Source organism: Amia ocellicauda, chromosome 3 (genome assembly GCF_036373705.1).
Source record: "Amia ocellicauda isolate fAmiCal2 chromosome 3, fAmiCal2.hap1, whole genome shotgun sequence".
NCBI classification, from domain to species: domain Eukaryota; kingdom Metazoa; phylum Chordata; class Actinopteri; order Amiiformes; family Amiidae; genus Amia; species Amia ocellicauda.
Window position 1 is genome coordinate 32,847,196 of NC_089852.1, and position 20,581 is coordinate 32,867,776.

Sequence of the window (20,581 nt, forward strand, 5' to 3'; positions counted from 1 at the left end):
ACATGCACGGCCTGAAAGGCCCCTGAAATGGAAGCTCTCCACCTGAGTGGAGTCTTTTATTTTTATACAATGTATGATATGTGGTTCAGTGGGCAGGGTCAGTCACGTGCTTCCAAGAAGTGTTGCCTCGAGTTCAGGTCTCTGGCCTTTGTAAGGTTTGTGGTTCTCTTCCTGGGGGGAGGTGTGGGATGCAGAAAACAAATGGCTTCCTTTGATATATTGCAAAAGGTCCAATCCCAAGGTCATCTTTTACAACTGTCAATCAATCATTAACAAAACAGTTCCTGCCAATCTGGGTAAGCAATTAAGTCCACAAACAAACTTTTAACAAACAGCTGTGGGCTCTCTCTCTGTTTGGGTGTTCCTCTTATCATAATAAACAGAAGTCAAAGTGGAGCAAGGAATGTCTAGAGGGTATGCCCTGAACAACTGCCTTAGTGGCTGTTGCTAGCATAATAAATCTACTTTTCTCGGTCTGCATACTATTATTAATTTAAAACATAATACAGTCTCATCAGTCTGAAACTAGGAAAACAACAAGATGGCTGCCTCTCACCTGTAGTTTCCTGTGTCTGTCTATGGCAACTTGTAAATACTTCTGTCTTTGTACCATTTCAGGTTATTCACTGGACATTAACTGCTTAAATAAAAAAAAAAACTGGAAATATCTGTGTTGTATAACACACTGTTCTATAACTTTTTACCGGTAGTGTATATTAGGGCTGCTTCGATTAATTGATTAATTGGGTCTATTAATAAACTAATTAATTGATCGACACTCAATATTTTTTCTATGCTGACATTTCAAAGTACCAAAAAGAACCGATTGATTGTTAAATGCTGTGGTATAATGACTGGCAAATGTTTAAATAAAACTAGCATAAAAATTTAGTAGTATTTAAATGTAAATATGAACATAAAACATTAAAATGTTTTCTTCTTCTTCCGCAAAAAATCTAGGAGTCACCCTCCATCCTGCGCTCTCGTACACCCATCACATCACCACGCTGACGCGCACCTGCAGATTCTTCCTGAGCAACATACGCCGGATCTTTCCCTTCCTCACCGACTACTCGACTCAGCTGCACGTCCAGTTACTGGTCCTCTCCCGCCTGGACTACTGCAACTCCCTCCTGGCCGGCCTGCCTGCATCTACTACCCGCCCACTCCAGCTCATCCAGAACTCTGCGGCTCATCCGGTGTCTCTCTGCCCCGATTCGCACACGCTACTCCACTGCTCCGCTCCCTCCACTGGCTCCCGATAGCAGCACGCATTCAGTTCAAGACTTTGACCCTCACCTACCGCTGTCTTGACCACACTGCACCAAGCTACCTTCAGTCACTCGTCTCTCCATACATCCCCTCCAGACCACTGTGCTCCTCCAGCACCAGAAGGCTAACTCTGCCTCCTCTCCACTCTCCTTCCTCCAGAGCCCGCTCCTTCTCATCCCTGCCCCCTAAATGGTGGAACAACCTTCCCACTGAAGTCAAAACAGCAGAGTCCTTGACCTCATTCCGGCGTTTACTCGAGATGCATCTTTTCCAACTGTACTTGTAATATTAGTCCTCTATCCCTGCTAGATAGCACTTCACAGTTTTTATTATGCTTCTCGCTTTCTTGATTGTTTTCCTCCTTGCTCCCTCTCCCGTAGCCCTTGTCTGTGACCCTACATCTTGACAGCACTTAGCTTTCACCGTCCAGGATGTAGGAAGTCAATAGGACTGATTTCTCTCAACAACGACTCCATGTTTGTTCTACAAAGCCAAAGCTGTCCACGCTCCATCTGCACAGACTGTGACGTCACACGCAGACTCCCATCTGCAATCTAGCCGGCAGAGAAGTGTCGTGAACGTGGCCAACATCTCTCTGCCGACGGACAATTTTACGCATTAGTAACATTGGTGCATCGGCCCTTTACACCCGGAGAGAAACACACAATATTAAATGACCTTCCAAAGCTTAAACCCAATCATGGGAATCTGGACTTCTGGGAAAAATTTAATGAGATGTTAGATGTACACCAAATGCACGCTAAAGACGTACACATAATAATTAAAACTAAATGTCCAAGGCCAATCTGGGACGGGTTAACCCCTGCCCAGCAGGATGGTACCTGGACAACAGTTGGAAATGATAATAATTATCTAAGGATCACTAACTTCATCACGGTTGTAAAGACAGGGCAGGACAGGGAAATTTTGGTATAGTCTGTGGCCTCGTACAGAAGCCAGGAGAGACTTGCTACGATTATGGGGAATGAAAGTACACTACTTTTAGAGAACACTCCGGAATGCCGGACGCCGAACGTGATAATGCGATCTTTTTAAAATTACTTAAAGAAGGGTTTAGAAAAGCACACCAAGACATCCTCAATATGGGTGTGCCTGTAGGAAATACATATCAGCAGATTGTGCAGTGGGCTTCAGAGGTAGAAAACAAGCAGTCAAAAGCTAAAATAAATGCTGTGGCAGCTATATCTGCCATAACACAAAACGGAGGTAAATGTTACAATTGCGGAAAAATAGGACATGTCGCTAAAGACTGTCGGTCTAAATCAACCCGCCCTAAGTGCACTTTCTGTGGGAGGACAGGGCACACGGGGGACAAGTGCTGGAAGGCAGGCGCTCCAGGCGAACACGAAGCGCCCTGGAATCAGACCAAGACAAACCCCGGTCAGCCCAGAGGAAACGCGGAGCTTCTGCAGATCATCCGAGATCTGACAGAGAAACTAAATAGGAAATAGGTCGCCTCGGCCCCTGAGGTCGGTACAGGGGAAGATCCCCGCCTCCACATAACCGCACTGTTAGGGGGTCGGCAGTGTTCAATGTTGGTGGATACAGGCGCCTCTGTCTCGATAACCGATCTCCCCCTCCCACTGACTAAACGCAGACTACAGATCTCAGGTGTAGGCGGTGCATGTATCACAGCCACACTCAGCACACCTCAACTTCTAGAAACAGGCGATCTCCTAATACCAGTGTCTTTTTGCGTTTGTAAAAACCCAGAGGGGACAATATTAGGCATAGATATGCTTAGAGAAGCCGGCACACTAGTGGATGCTAATAATAATCACATAATATGGACCAATACACACGGGAATAAAAAGGATACACAAAGATACGCAACAAATTGCGCGAGTATCTCACTCACACCGTCAACACCTCATATATGGCCAGACACACCACTTGAACACGTATGTCAGGCATTTCCTGATGTTTGGGCAACACATAAACAAGATTGTGGTCTGGCACAAATTGAACCTATAGTTATCCCAGGTCCAGTACACAAAGCACTTAAACAGTATCCTATTAAACCAGAAGCTTTTACGGCAGTTCAGAAAATTATTCAAACATTGCAAAATGAAGGAATAATACGCGAAACACATTCAACCACTAATTCTCCAATCTGGCCAGTGGGAAAACCAGACGGCTCATGGCGACTTACAATTGATTACACACAATAGAATAAAGTTACACCTCGGTTACACCCGATTGTAGCCAATCCCAACACTATATTAAACGATTTGAAACCCGAACACTCTATTTTTACGGTCCTAGATATTAGTAATGGATTTTGGAGTCTGCCACTCCACTCTGATTCCCAAGATAAATTTGCATTTACTGTATGCGACAAACGCATAATAGGCGAGAAGCCATTCTAAATATGCCAAAACCACATAATGTTAGGGCTGTGAGTAAAGTTATGGGGCTCCTTAATTATTGCCGCACTTTCATCCCTAATTTCACACAAGCCACAGGTCCGATACAGGCACTAATCAAAGGGAGCCCGGCTCCCTTGGACCCCATAGACTGGGGACATGAACAGGAAATAGCCTATCGTGTAATAAAACAGGCTCTCAGCAATGCCCCCGCCCTCGGGTTACCAGATCATTCTAAACCATTTCACCTCTACTGTTCCCAAGATGGGATCTATTATACAGCAGTTCTGACACAGGAACATGGGGATAGGCAACGTCCCGTCGCCTATTACTCCACAAAGCAACCTACGGTAGCAGCAGGCATGCATCGCTGTATGGCAGCAGTAGACTGCGCCTCTTGGGCAGTGCAGGCATGCGAGCCGATTGTAATGAACACACAGTTGATTCTGCACACAGGACACACGTTAGTTGAATTATTACACACAGGCAAATTGCATTCAGTCTCCGATAGTAGACGAGCTAGATGGAAGGTGTTTTGCTCCCCAGAGATAAATCCATACAAATAATAAAAGACACACGAGTAAACCCAGCAGATGGGATGTTAGGGGAGGGAGAAGAGCATACATGCTCTGAGCTGGTGCTCCAGCAGGACCACAGTCAGTTCCTAGAAAAAACCCTTATAGACCCTGACTTGGAACTATATGTTGATGGATCTTGGAAAATAATAGATGGAATCCCCCACACTGGGTGGGCGGTGGTATTGGATGATAGCACTGTGGTAAAATCTGGATCCCTGCCAGGACACTGTTCAGCCCAGGTGGCAGAACTCGTGGCGCTGACAGAGTCATTAAAAATAGCGAAAGACATTAAAGTTAACATTGACACTGACAGTCGCTATGCATTTGGAGTAGTACACGACTATATGGCAACCTGGGAACATAGAGGGTTTATAACAACAGCAGGAGAAGTAATCAAAAAGTATGAGTATGTTATAGCCCTAGCTCAGGCAGCACATCTTCCAGAAAAGGTAGCAGTAGTTAAAGTGAAAGCTCATCAGAGTCTTTCTGATGATGGATGCCCGCGCACCCATGGGAATCACTTTGCAGACCTAGCTGAGAAAAAGGCAGCAGAGACAGGCAATCATGTGACATTAGCAGGATTACCCTGCTCTAGTAAACCTGCGAGCATTCTAGAACCAGAAACTACTGACCTGGCACAGCTACAGAAAGACTGTGAGGAGGATGAAGTACAAGAGTGGGTTAGGGGAGGTGCAGTGTACTCAGACGGTTTGTATTAGCACCTCATTTCACCGGTAAGGTAATGAAGGAAGCATGTTTACTTCATATACCTTATCACCCTCAGAGTTCAGACTTAGTGGAGCACACTAACCGGACACTGAAGGAAAGTTTGGCAAAAGCCCTGTTAACTACAGGCAAGGGATGGACAGTAGCGCTCCCCGCTGTGCTGTATAAACTCAGAGCATCACCTAATCGGAGTACTCAACTTTCTCCGTATGAGTTAATGACAGGGATTGCTATGCAACTTCCTGCTGGCATCTGGGGTCTCATTGATCCCAGTGCTCCATTCAAAGACTATCTTAAACAGTATGTGGCACAGCTATGTACACACTTAAAAAAACTTAAAACACAAGCACGTGATCTCCAGTCCCTCAGGGACTTGGAACTCAAAGAGGAAATGCCAATAACGCTTCCTGAGGTTGGTTCACAAGTAATGTGTAAAATAATCCCAAGCAGACCAGGGCTCAGGCCCAAATGGACACGACCACATAATGTCCTTCTTTCTACAGACACTTCGGTCTGTATTGACGGACAGGAGGGGGGTACTAGATGGAAACATTGGTCACAAGTTACAAATTATAATCCAGGAGAACTGTGTACTAAACCTTTTCTCATTCCTAGGAAAGCAACGGTTGCAGATTTCCTGAATTTTGAGTGACATTCCCCTAACTGGTAAAGGTTTTGTCCCCCTACAGGTACTAAGAGATAATCCAGCATGAAGACGACTGTATACACTACAGTATTTGGACTGATCTGCCTGTCCTTAGTTGAATCATGGACAGATAACAAATTTATCCAAATGACACGCACCTATGCAAATGCCCTTAACAAGACGAAATGTTGGGTTTGTTCCCACATTCCACACCACACTAAGAAAGGGGTTCCAATGATCCCCATTCCAATTCCAGTTTTTTCTGATTATTCACAACTTAGAGTTGCCTCTAATGTACGGTATGCATATGGTCATGCCTTAGGCATCACAGGAGAATGGTACTTTAGACCGAAGATGGATCAGAATAGAAGAGATTTTAAAATGCCATATATTGACTTGGCTCATAGTAACATAGGATCTGTGTGTGTTTCATACTATAACCAAACCATGCAATCCCAATTTATAGGTAATAGTACTTTTAATCACACTGTGGCTATCGATGGTCTTTACTTTAGGTATCAGACTTGTCAATTTTACGCCCCATGGAATGGGACCTATTGGATATGTGGCATGCGGGCATATTGGGAACTTCCTTGTAAGTTCACTGGTTCTTGTTATTTAGGATTTGTGGTGCCAGCTTTGCGCCACACTGAAGATAAATACCTTCCAGATACAGAACAATTTACTCACCCTAAACGTGAGATAGGGGAAGGAGACAGGTTTGCTTCCATACTATTTCCTATGTGGAGTCGGAAGAGCAATAAAGGTGTAGCGTAAGGTACACTTATAAATTTAAATTAAAGAAGTGAATTTATAGTACCACCTTATCACGAATCCTGGAATCTTGTAGAACTCAATTTGTGTAATAATTGGACGCAGACACCAATTCCAAAGATATAAATTGTCAAATTTATTTAAAAAAAAGACTAAATGTAGCACTACACTAATTATACAAAAGGGAAAAACTAATTAAAATTCAACTCTAGATCAACAAATCAAAGACAAATCACTTCCGTGACCAAATCAAAGACCATGGGATCGCATATGATAACACACAAATTGTTAAACAAAAAAGGTTATAAACACATTGACTACAATACCGGTTAGTGAGACGAAGGTGAGTCTCTCATTAGTATTGTTAGTCAGACATTAAATAACTACGCAGGTTAGTATTTATGTCAGGTAACTTCTCGTTATATATATATCAGTCTCATTTACGTTTAGGTGCAGAGAAAGATCCTATCATTACTTGTTACCACAATTTCCCTTAACTGATTATTATTCAGTGATTAAGGATAGGCAGGGCCACCTATAATCTGGTGTCTATTAACTTGTGTCAATTTCAGACTAAACAGTTAAACAGGAATGAGAAGATATTTATCGGCATTGACAGATTTTATTTCTAAAATTATCAACAAAACAGTTTAATGCAACACACATTTATATTTAAGCAAAACTAAATGATATTACACATTCTAGAGTTATGATTTACAGATTAACATTTCTAATTGATTTCTCAAATGTCATGAATCACAAATCCAAACTGTTAAATTTAGCTGAACTTCGTCGCAGAGAGGTCTCTCTGGCTTCGGGCTCAGATAACAGCACACGGCACGAGGTCCGTGTGGTTGGGAACAAAGGCAGTCCGGTTCGGCTTTGTCCAAGAACTTCCACTCAGTCGATGCACCTGGAAGTTGGGGTTTCGCGAAACAGAGTCTTTTCCAAACAGATTTTCCACTGGTTTGAAGGCTTCAAGGTTGTGCACAAAATCTTCTTGGCAAGCAGGGTTTCCACCGTAGTTACTTGAAGACAAAGTCTTTGAGGAAAGCAGGGCCCTGTTTGGTTCCAAGGGTCAAGTTTCTTAAGACTCAAATAGCTATTTAAATGACTGACACTTTAGTATTCAGTCGACTTAGTCAATTGTCCAGCTGTAAAACTCCACTGATCAGGTGGGCACAGGCGGGCAGCGCAGTCTGTAAAGTTCTTTATTTAATAAAGTCCTTTAAAAGAATTCTTCGTATGGCTCAATCTCCTTCTCCCAGTTTAACTCTTCTGTTGCCGGCAAAGACTTTGTTGGTTTCTGGTTCCGGTTTGGGCAACAGAGCTACAGGTTGAGCTGTGGCAGCGAGTTTCTGGTTCAGGTGAGAGAGAGAGAGAGAGAGGGAGACCGTGCGCTGTTCTTTATAGTCTGTCAGATCAATAGGTGATTGGTTCTTGAGTTTTTGAGATTGGATTTCGGTTTCAGCCCCCAGTGTCCTATTGGAGGGGGGCTTGATTTATGACTGATGTTAATCCATGCCATCTTTTGGAAATGCCGGTTGGCCCGGGTTTGTAGCTCTATGTCGGGATTTCGGCTCTCGTCCACTTCAAAGAGTTTTCTATTACCTACAGGCCCCTTTCTCCAGACATCTCATAGCAGGATTCCAAACTATTTGGCCTATTCTCGGTGCCATCCTCCCCAAAACTGTCACTTTGATGTAAACCAGTTCCAAGCTGATGAGTTAAGGAAATCTGATAACTTTGGGGGGGAGAGGTCTTCTTTAGATCAGTGCTTCAGCTCAGAGCTAAAATGCTCTTATCAAAATACACCCAACATAACGCTACAAAGGAAATCAGATTAGTAGCTGGTATATTAGAAACATTAAGTATTTCTACAACTGATGTTCTCAGCAATTTAACAACTGAAATAGTGGCAACGCGAACTGTTGCCCTCCAGAACAGGCAAGCTCTACATTTCCTGCTATCAGTACAGGGAGGGACATGTGCCATTATAGGGCAGGAATGCTGTACTTACATACCAGATAACTCAGAACACATTGATAATCTTATAGAGCACATTAGAAAAACAAGTACAAAGATACACCAGTCCTCCAGAGGAAAAACCCTCTGGGGATGGCTTGCTGATACCTTTGGTAATCTGGGTATGATTTTGCTACAAGGATTGATATCAGTAGTTACTATCCTGCTATGTCTGTATGTTTCTTTTTATGTCTTAAATGCACTGTTCAAAGAGCATCTCAACAACTATGTAAACCTCATAATGTATCTACTATGGTTACAGCTGCAATTAAAACACCCTCGTTGGCAGACTTTCTCAAAATTTCTACTAAACGACACCGTCCCTCACTCAGGAGGAGCAAAACTCACACACCAATTGATACAAATCTTATTCTATCCCCTTGGTTCTGGTGGCTCCATGTGACTGAGGACAAATGGATTTAGTGTCAAATGCAATAAACCTCATGACTCAAGGAAAACTGAAGGATGCATTGTAAAGATAATATTATAAAGGTCACTCTGCTCCATGAGACGCCTTCAGGACATTCTGTACATTCACATTTAGGGGCACACACTTATCGTTCTCCCCGACAGCAGGTACACCCTTACACTCGCCGTACACACATATACACCCCACGGGGAAGAGTTGGGATGAAGGAGCTGAAAACGCAGTGTCAAATCTTCCCAACCCCTAAGGGGATTCTCTTGTAACTGACAAACATTACTTTTTGACTTCTTTCCGCTTTGCTCTATTGCCAAACAGCAGGGAATGAAGACCCTGTATAGGAAGTTGAAGAAAGTGTTTTGTGATAATTATATAATGTTTTATATTAATACTAGCATTAGAAGTAGCTTGTATACAGACTGAGCAGATTAGATTTAGCAGGACAAGTAAAGGGTCAACAAGGTTGATTTGTTAGAAACTCCTGTCAGTAATGAAAGATTACACAGTGCCAAAATAGCCTACAGATGTCTGCTGAGAATTTGTTTATGACTTAATTGTTTCTCCAGATAGGCAGGAATTGTTTCTGTTAACGAGCGATTGACACTAGGTAAATGATGACTGTGGGATCGCATCTTCCTAGTGCACATCAAAGACAGACATCTGCTTTGGATCCATCACCTCTTCACGGGAGTACAGATCGTAAAACGGACCCGGACCTGTATCTTCTGATTGGATGAACGGCCATAAGATGTTATGTCATTTTCCTATAAAGTTGTACTCATGTTTGTAAACATTAAGTCCTCACTGAAGGAATTATTCCTGACGTGGGGCTTCCGAGCCAGCTTGATTAAAGTTCTATTTGCTTTATCTCCACGACTTCTCCACTTATTTCCGAGACGGTTCTACAACTATTGACACTAGGTAAATGATGACCGTGGGATCGCATCTTCCTAGTGCACATCAAAGATAGACATCTGCTTTTTGGATCCATCACCTCTCCAAGGTAGGACATATTGTACAGGGACCTGGACCTGTACCTTCTGATTGGATGAACGGCCATAAGATGTTACGTCATTTTCCTATAAAGTTGCACTCATGTTTGTAAACATTAAGTCCTCACTGAAGGAATTTTCCTGATGTGGGGCTTCCGAGCCGACTTGATTAAAGTTCTATTTGCTAATCTCGACGACTTCTCCACTTATTTCCGAGACGGGTTCTACAATTGTTTTCCTCCTTGCTCCCTTTCCCGTAGCCCTTGACTGTGACCCTACATCTTGACAGTCCAGGATGGAGGCAGGGTTAGGCTTCTGGCCTTTCTGTATAAAAGGTGACATATGCACAGGTTCTTCCTCTTTTGCCTCTTCACTGGACATGAGAATCTGGATACACAGCATTCTGTCCGGCAGCGAGGTTATGGTGTGGTTTGTTGTCCCTGTGTTGAACCAAGTGTAGTGTTGCCGTGCTTACAGTGGAGCCAGTCCCGCTAGGTTCTCCACTTGCCGTGGCGGCATCCCAGTTTCTGTGTGCCCCTTGGTGCTTGCACTGATCAGTGACCCTACTGCATGCTTATTGGCAACGCGTGTGTGTGGCATTCACTCAGAGTATGGAGAGACCCCGGTTCTCCTCCGCTCGCCCCCACCACTGTTGCGGTGCTTTCAACTTGAAAGATAACAATAGGTTGCGAATGCAACCCTGGTTATCTGAAAAAGGAAGCACTGCCCAAGGGTTGCAAACCTGTGTAGACGTCACCTTTTATACAAACAGGAAGTGGGAAGGGACCTGTTTGAGTGATGGGTGCAGGGGACAATGGCAGCTTTGCTTGAGTGATGTTTTGATCAGGTTCCTACAGCAGTATGCAGAAATCCCTCCCCCTTGGGCAGTGCTTCCTTTTTCAGATAACTGGGGTTCCATTCGCAACCTATCTTTTTTTTATGGTTGGTTGTCTATTATTATTTTATTTTTAATTATGGTGTTTGTTTTCTGTAGTATGTATATCACTCTATAAAGTGCTCTGTGACTACCCTGCGAAGGGTGCTATACAAATAAAATTTGATTGATTGATTCAAAACATACTGTATTGTTGTGGCCATTTTTTAATGTTTGACATATGAGTTTTGCTTTAAAACATGTTAAAATAAGCTTTAAAATACATTCCTTTATAAAGTATGGCACAATGAGTATGGCTCAAACCCAGGGGTCATTACAATATTTTAAAATATACTTTTAACGGGGCTTAAATGGGACACCATATAGAAGCCCACTTTAATCACGGGGGTTTAACTGACACTCCTAGATAGGCAGGGAGGAGTGGTAGAGGAGGGTAGATATATGATGATGGGGTTGGGGAGGGAAGGGTTATTGGGTGAAAGGGTAAACAACTGTTGTCAAAATGTGATTGTGGAATAAATGCATGATACAGGTGGGAAAAATGTTAAATATATGGTCTTTATTCTCACTTCCCTCAGGTTTCCTTTTAAATGACAGTAATGAATAACTCTTAGCCAAACCATATGGTGTATTAAAAAGTGTTATGAACCATACAGATGATAGCATCACAGTGACTCAGCATCAATACTAATAGCATTTTAAAGCATGCAGATACATTTGATTCATACCAGGTCTACAGCACTTTGAATCATATTAGCTCTGCTGCTGTTTAGTGTGTGACAATCTGTAGGCTTCATCTCCTCCCTCACTCAATTGAAGGGTTAATCAGTATCTATAGAAACTTAATCTATTATCTATGCACAACTACTTTCAAGAAAGTGTGCAAACTGCATTTCATTCTCTGAGCCTATTCCCTATGAGTGAAGCTGGTAAACAAACGAGCTTCAGTAGTCTTTCTCTGGACCCTGTAAGACTTTCCCTAGATAGTTGCAGAACCAAAGCAATTACAAAAGCTGGATATATTTAGGGGGATCATAAGCATATAAGAACAATACATGAAAGTATAGTTTGTACATTCAGCATGAAAAATCTTCAATGTCAAGCCATCCAAGGTAAGGTAAGGGCTCTTGCTTTAATTTCCAAATCACTTTCTCTTTCTTTATCTCTTATGTTATTATTCATATATATTTACCCATATTTTACAAAGTATCTACTTCCTGAACTAGTATATTTACCTTCTTATTCTAACTATTCAAGTGTTGGTGTGAGAATATTTGTGTTAAACTGCTTTAGCTGAATTTCACCGACATACACATGCATATATAGTGTAACTATTCAATATTGAATACATTTTTGTATCTGTTCATTGTGTTTAGTGCATTAATGTATTATTCAATTAATTCCCAGACACATAGGGTCTGTTTCTGGCAGTTTCTTTATCCTACATGCCTAGTCATATTTTTGTCTTTGGGCAGAAGGGGTTATAATGTATGATAAATGTATGTACAGGTGAATCAGCTAACAAAGATAAATAAGAAACATAATAATAATAATAATAATAATAATAATAATAATAATAATAATAATAATAAGACAACATCCAACTAATTCATATATCTGACATGATGTGGATTATCAGAGCACAGCTCTTGGGACTGGCATGCCATTTTTTTCTTCTGGAAGTCAAAAATGTTATTTGTTTTCCAAAATTTGTAATTTTAGGTCACCATAAATAAGTTGAATGAACTTTCCTTTTCCTCAGAAGACAGCAAATTCAAAATTTAAACCATGGAGAACTCATCTCACATCACATCATTCAATCTGGCTACATATAGTGAAATTGGACATATCAGATATTTCTACTTTAGTGTTATGCTTACCCTCTATTTGGCAATCATTTTGACTAACTCAATTCTTATTGGAGTGATTATTTTTGAGAGGACACTGCATGAACCTATGTACTTATTTGTTTGCAATCTATCAGTGAATGAACTGTATGGAAGCACTGCAGTGTTTCCTTCACTTTTAGTGAACATTTTATCAGACGTCCATGACATTTCCTGGGTTTATTGTATTTTGCAGATTTCTTGCTTGTACACGTACGGATCAATTGAGCTTTCAAATGTAACAGTGATGGCTTATGACAGGTATGTGTCCATCTGTCACCCATTACATTACAACAGTATCATGACTTCAACCAAAGTGTACATATTTATTGTATTGATCTGGTTGTATTCTTTTTCTAAATTCTCGATTGTCCTCAGTTTAAGTGTACGACTAACATTATGTGCAAATATCATAGAGAAAGTTTATTGTGACAACTATTCACTGGTCAAACTTGCTTGTTCAGATACCACCATTAATAATTATTATGGAATATTTAATGTCTTTTTGTCCATTGTTGTCCCAGTGACCCTGATTTTGTATTCATACATTAGAATTCTTAGAATCTGCTTAAAGGCTTCCAAAGAATCCCAGCTCAAAGCTTTTAACACCTGTACCCCCCATTCAGTGTCACTAGTTAACTTCTCAGTCAGCTCTATATTTGAAATTGGTCAAAGCAGATTCAATTTGGAACATGTTCCTACTGCAGCACGCATTATAATATCAATTTATTTTTTAGTAATCCCACCGCTTATCAATCCAGTCATATATGGGGTAAGGATAACAAAAGTAAGAACTGCCTTTAAGAACTTCATATGCACCAGAAAACTATCCCCAGAATGAGACAGTTATTCTGTTTGTCTTTAACACAGTGACATATATGCCATGTATAACTTGTCCCTTGTCAATCATGTGCAATATTTGTCAGTAGCTGTGGTGTGTATATTGAAAGTAACTGTCTATCTGAGACCTATTGTTTACACAGTGTTTGCAGTGTAATGTGTATATTACCAAATAATACATAGTCTGTGAAAGACCTGAGGTCTTGTCAAATTTAAATACAATAAATGACATATCAGCTCTGCATAAATATTCAAATGTATATGAGTATGTACACTCACCTAAAGGATTATTAGGAACACCATACTAATACTGTGTTTGATCCCCCTTCGCCTTCAGAACTGCCTTAATTTTACGTGGCATTGATTCAACAAGCTGAAAGCTGAAAGCATTCTTTAGAAATGATGGCCCATATTGATAGGATAGCATCTTGCAGTTGATGGAGATTTGTGGGATGCACATCCAGGGCACGAAGCTCCCATTCCACCACATCCCAAAGATGCTCTATTGGGTTGAGATCTGGTGACTGTGGGGGCCAGTTTAGTACAGTGAACTCATTGTCATGTTCAAGAAACCAATTTGAAATGATTCGACCTTTGTGACATGGTGTATTATCCTGCTGGAAGTAGCCATCAGAGGATGGGTACATGGTGGTCATAAAGGGATGGACATGGTCAGAAACAATGCTCAGGTAGGCCGTGGCATTTAAACGATGCCCAATTGGCACTAAGGGGCCTAAAGTGTGCCAAGAAAACATCCCCCACACCATTACACCACCACCACCAGCCTGCACAGTGGTAACAAGGCATGATGGATCCATGTTCTCATTCTGTTTACGCCAAATTCCGACTCTACCATCTGAATGTCTCAACAGAAATCGAGACTCATCAGACCAGGCAACATTTTTCCAGTCTTCAACTGTCCAATTTTGGTGAGCTTGTGCAAATTGTAGCCTCTTTTTCCTATTTGTAGTGGAGATGAGTGGTACCCGGTGGGGTCTTCTGCTGTTGTAGCCCATCCGCCTCAAGGTTGTACGTGTTGTGGCTTCACAAATGCTTTGCTGCATACCTCGGTTGTAACGAGTGGTTATTTCAGTCAAAATTGCTCTTCTATCAGCTTGAATCAGTCGGCCCATTCTCCTCTGACCTCTAGCATCAACAAGGCATTTTCGCCCACAGAACTGCCACATACTGGATGTTTTTCCCTTTTCACACCATTCTTTGTAAACCCTAGAAATGGTTGTGCGTGAAAATGCCAGTAACTGAGCAGATTGTGAAATACTCAGACCGGCCCGTCTGGCACCAACAACCATGCCACGCTCAAAATTGCTTAAATCACCTTTCTTTCCCATTCAGACATTCAGTTTGGAGTTCAGGAGATTGTCTTGACCAGGACCACACCCCTAAATGCATTGAAGCAACTGCCATGTGATTGGTTGGTTAGATAATTGCATTAATGAGAAATTGAACAGGTGTTCCTAATAATCCTTTAGGTGAGTGTATATTTCCTTGAATGGAATATATAAAATGTTGTTGTATAGTTCTGTCTGTCTATCTCTCTCCCCCTGCACACCCACTTTTCTGGTTACATGTGTAAAACATTTGGAACAACTCTTCCCTCCCCCTGCACAGCGACTTTTCTCTTTGTCTGGTTCGACGTGTTTTTCCACGGTCCTTTGCGCATCCAGAATGCTTTGCGGAGGATGTCACCCCTGGTGCTTGGTAACCCTACACTCCAAAGGAGGAAGAGGAAGTAGAGAAGCAGAGGGCTGAGCCAATCCACATGCACATCCAGGACACTGCCCTCTGCTGATTGGACATTATTAATCTTTTGTTTAGAACTGTATAAAAATCCACCCCGGAAGAGATCTGTAAGAAAGCTGTTTGAACACGAGTTCACTCTGGTTTTCTTCCAGGCCGGCCTGATTAAAATACTTCTTTACCATTTACAACAAAACTCCTGCGCTGCCATTTTCGTCAATTTAAGAGGGTTTCTTCAGTCTGCTTAAAGACTACAATTCTAAAAAGCTTCAAATCTTCAAAATAGGATTCATTTGAGGTGTGTTCCTTCCATGGGATGAATATTAGTAATTGTACATCATATTATTTCCTTCACTCCTGTGCAAGAAAATTGTCTCTTTGGTCAATTATACAAACAGGTAGACATTAGCATATCTGTTCCTCTTTGTGCATACAGCTAGGTGTTGCACTTAAGATTGCAAACTGGGCCTTTAAAGACATATTAAGGATATTAATCTGTCCCTAAAAATATATTTAAAAGAAGGATATCATGAAAATAACTACATAAATATGTATAAACAGATGCAATTGACATTCAAATATTGATGAGCTAATTTTGATGCATCTTTTCATTTTTATACTCAGATACACATGGTTTGTGAATCTTCATCGCATCTTAAATTCTCACTCAGTTATTCCCAGAGCCCTACTGTCAACAAAAAAACAGCTACTTGAGGAGACTACATAGATGTATCATGTTGTTTTCATACTTTTTTCATTCCTCATTTTGCTCCTGAGATCAGTTGCAGTGATTCAGGATCTCACATATGGCTTAGGATTGAACATCTTGAGAGGCGGTCATACCAATCTAATGAAAAGTAACATTGATATGTTTTGCACTTTCAGAGATGATTGCAAAGGGGTCATGATCATGTTCATGTGCGAGAAGCCCCATTCATATTTGCTTGATGTTATCGGTATGATATGTATGCCCTTTATACAAGATTATACTGGAGCTGGTATTGCCTTATGCCGATTATTCTTGTACTCTCCAAATCCACGCACTACTGCTCTCAGTTGCAAACTACGCCATAGAGCCTGGACTTCACGTTCTCTGTCTTTAAAGTGTGATATTTTATTTACACATATCCCCATAAAACCAATTAATTACCATCAAATAAGATATTATCATGCGCAAGATTCCATTCAACACGCTGATTATTTCAGAAAGACATGCTGGTTCGTATTCTGTGTCAGCCGCTTGTATGTCTGCTGTCCCCCATATACATAAACCGAAGGGTCGAGAACCGGTAAACAGTGCAATACAGGACATCCAGGAATCCAAGTCAAGAAACAGACAAGTCAAGGGCACAGGCAACCAGGGCAGAGTAGGAAATCCAGGAAATCCAGGTTGAAAAACACAAAAAAATGTACACTGCATGAAAAAGGCTCGGAATTGTCACTGGAGAGCAAACGATTTTGCACTGGACTGTGGGAAAAAAGGGGTATAAATACTAGTAACTAATGAACCAAGGAAATGAGAGGCAGGTGAGTAATTGGATCAATAAAGCAATAATGAGGTGAAGGTAAATAGTGCTGGGGAGAAAATAGCATAATTGGAAGACATTGACATCTGGTGGTGAAGTTGGGGAAGGTCAAGGTTTAGTCAAGGTTTTGGAAATATGTAAGCCCTATATATATATATATATATATATATATATATATATATATAGTACCATTCAAAAGTTTGGGGTCACTTGTTTTTGAAAGAAAAGCACATTTTCTGTCCATTAAAATGACATCAAATTGATCAGAAATACAGTGTAGACATTATTAATGTTGTAAATGACTATTGTAGCTGGAAACGGCTGATTTGTAATGGAATATCTGCATAGGCGTACAGAGGCCCATTATCAGCAACCATCAGTCCTGTGTTCCAATGGCACATTGTGTTTGTGTAACAGACCCCAGACACAATTAAATTCAATTTATTTCACCTATTCAATCAACAATTGTATTAATCTCTATACATTTCCCTATGTAATTATTTAACACTCACATTCACTTTTACATATTCTTTACACATCCACACACTAGAAAAATAGACATATATACATAACAGGTTAATATACCTGTTTTTCCCATGTTTACCATTGAGATAAGTATTCATAAGTTTTAAGTTGTTTACACAAAATGGCGGGCTAACCCCTTTAAGTTTGTGTACAAGCAGCATCTGCTAAAACAACAGGCTAATGCCCCTGTGTGAAGTGAGCAACAGTTGCTGGCAACAAAATGCAACTTCCAGTTTGGGAGTCAAAGAGGGTTGAATGACGGTCGAACACGTATTAAAATAAAAGTATAAGAATTACGTTGCTTTTTAACCATAATTTGCGGTGCTCTGTACATATCTATTTTTTTTTATTTATATGTATATTCCATTCTATATTTAATATATAAATATAGGAAAAAATACATTTGTGCAATTCCAGAAAAATAAGGATTGTAACTCAGACAAAGGGGGGTGAAATGCAATGCACAGACACATATTGAATAGCTCAAGGGGTTAGATGCATCAGATTTAAATCATTGCAATTGTTGCTGGGCATCTAGTGGTACCCGGGCACTGAAAAAGTGACTTTTTCACTGCTGGCTGGTGTATTTGTGCAATTCCAGAAAAAAAATAAGGATTGTAACTCAGACGAAGGGGGGTGAAATGCAATGTACAGACCCATATTGAATAGCTCAAGGGGTTAGTTGCATCAGATTTACGTCACTGCAATTGTTGCTGGGCATCTGGTGGTGCCCAGGCACTGAAAAAATACACTTTTTCACTTTTAGACTGTAAAATAAGGGATATCGAGTCAAGATTTGTTTGTACTTTGAAAGTTTTAATTATTGTTATTTTAAATACAAATTTTAAATAAAATAAATATTCTCCACAGAACTGGGGGGAGAAAAAACCTCCTGTTTTAACAAGAGGAAATTGCCAGAAGTCCATGACTTGTGTGAGTGGCCCCCTTCCAAGGGTATTCTACAAACAAAAGTTTTACATTTAAAAAAGACTAAAATTTAAAAATACTGATTGGTTTTAAGAACAGTAATAGAACAAGTACAGTCCTCTTCTCCTACCTTCATCCCTTGCAGATGAAGAGAACTCTAAAAGAAAAAACAACATGTAAGTAAAAACATAAATCTATATACATTATTGTAACATTACATTTAAAAAGTTATTTAATATTAACTGTCAGACTGGGAGCATGAGGTGGTTTCGAAAATACAACAGACGTTATTCCTTACAAAATTATTTGTACTTTGAAAATAAAGGGAGTATTATGGTGATAGTACATTGTTGTGCTATGATATGTACTTATTTTGGTGCTGTCCTTTTTTATTATGTTTATTAGTGTGTATTAAATGTAGGGAAGTGAAAGATATTCATTCAGATCTATTGAGATAAATATAATTACTTTTTAATTCTGAAGATATAATTTATCTCATTTGTTCAGGGGTCACAACAAGGTGGTTCACTCCAAACAACACTGAGTCCACAACTACTACTGTATGTTTTTTTCGGGAAATGTGGACACCTATGTGAGAATTCAACTGCAAAATGTATGTTATACATCCGACCTGTCAGACCTGTACAGTGAGAAATAATTGCAGACGACAAAGAATAATTTTCAGCTCCTTTTCATACATTTTAAGGGAATCCATCAAATACACATTTAACCTAATGGAATTGGAAGAATCACTGTTGGTTTTTATAACGATCATGACCAATGTGAGGAATATATATTGACAGGAATAAGTACTATGTTGTAATGCCACCAATTTCTGTCAAATGTAGGTAATGGAGGCAACACTGTAATGTTTTCACTGTACAGACTATTCATTCCTGACTAACAAATATAGAAGGGACTGCTAATGCATTTATTTCTGGTAATTTACAAACTAATAAGCTAAGATATGAATCAATTATTGTGTCATTTAACCCATTTCCAGCTCCCTGGAGTAAACGCATGTCATCAATTTTAATACTGGGAGTGGTGCAGTAGCGGAGATATTGGTATGGTGTAGTTGTTTTTTATAATTGCAATGTGATAAACACAAATGGGTTAACTCAATTATGTGTTCTAAATGTAGATTGAAGGAAAACCACTTCATCAACTTGTGCAGGTGTTGTGTTACATAGTGCCAACAGCGAAAGTGGTAGATGTAAAATGTTAGTTTTTAGTAAAACTGTTACTGTCGCTATTTCCACACTTTTTGTTTTTACCCCTTTACTAAACCATCGCTAGATATTTCCGATGTGTCAGCCATGCCTATACTGCTACATTTAGTTTCTCTTGCTCCACATTTACAAACATACGTTAATAACAATTTAATAATAAAAAGATCGTTGGCAAGGAAATGGGCAGAAAGATTTGTATTTAAAATGCCTTTAATTAAGTTAATGATATTAGAAATCTTGTGTCTAATGTTTAAATTTCGGTATGTGCATGCTGACTTCATTTTTTCAATATTCAAAAGGATATTCTTAAAAGACGTGTTTGGAAATGTGGAATTTGCATGCAATAAATGAATGTAAGATTCTTGTATTGCTGCTGTACAATTAAGAAGATCCCATACAATGTAATATGTAGACACGCATTCTGTGCTTGTTACTAAACTTTAAAGTGTTACAAAATAGCCAAGTTATTGCAATTTAATAATTTATCACGGGCCTGTGGAGTGCAGTTATTTGTGTCACAGCTTGCATAAAGGGGGTAAATCATTACTAATATATTTTATGATGTTTGTTTTTTCAAAAAAGTAGTGCACTCTGCAAGTTTCTTCCTGGTTACAAGAAGGTAATGCATCAACAACCTTTACATGATTTGCTACTTTTTTTTTGTGTTATGGTCATTAAATAATACTGACCAATAATGACCTTTGTGGGAAACTGATTTCCCTACATGGCAGATAATAGAATTCAAATTGTTTTCCATCACACATTTTTAAATATATTGTAGGTGAGGAACATACTTGTGTGCACAAAACTACTTTATGCTGGGCTCTGGGCACGGAAATCACAAGTATGTCTGGGCAGGTGTTACACAAAACCTGTCTTTTAACTTGACTCCTGCATAACACACACATTTGTGGGGCTTCTCCTTTTATGAATTCAGCATTGAATAATTCTTCAACAGTAGTTGGAACATCTGCTAAGATTGTGTTTATAATGGAGGTGAACTCATTGTTAGAAGTCCCTACTGTATTACCACACTTGACACAAGTATCAATATGTGTTGCCTGTACCTGTGTACAGTAGTCAGCAGTATTTATCCATTTTACAAATGGTAAAATTAAATCAATAGGATCATTTTCTCTGTTAAACTCAAGGTGAGGAATTACCTTGT

At 40.0% G+C, this 20,581-nt stretch overlaps 1 protein-coding gene across 1 annotated transcript; it reads left to right on the forward strand.

Moving 5' to 3' along the window:
- Positions 1-12,507: 12,507 nt before the first annotated feature.
- Positions 12,508-13,446, forward strand: LOC136747083 (olfactory receptor 1-like). The gene has a single exon (XM_066700039.1). It carries the CDS (start codon positions 12,508-12,510, stop codon positions 13,444-13,446), a length of 939 nt encoding a protein of 312 aa, XP_066556136.1.
- The last annotated feature ends 7,135 nt before the right edge of the window (positions 13,447-20,581 follow it).

Coding starts and splice junctions, on each gene's coding strand:
- LOC136747083 (XM_066700039.1), top strand. CDS start 12,508: ATGGAGAACTCATCTCACATCACATCATTCAATCTGGCTACATATAGT.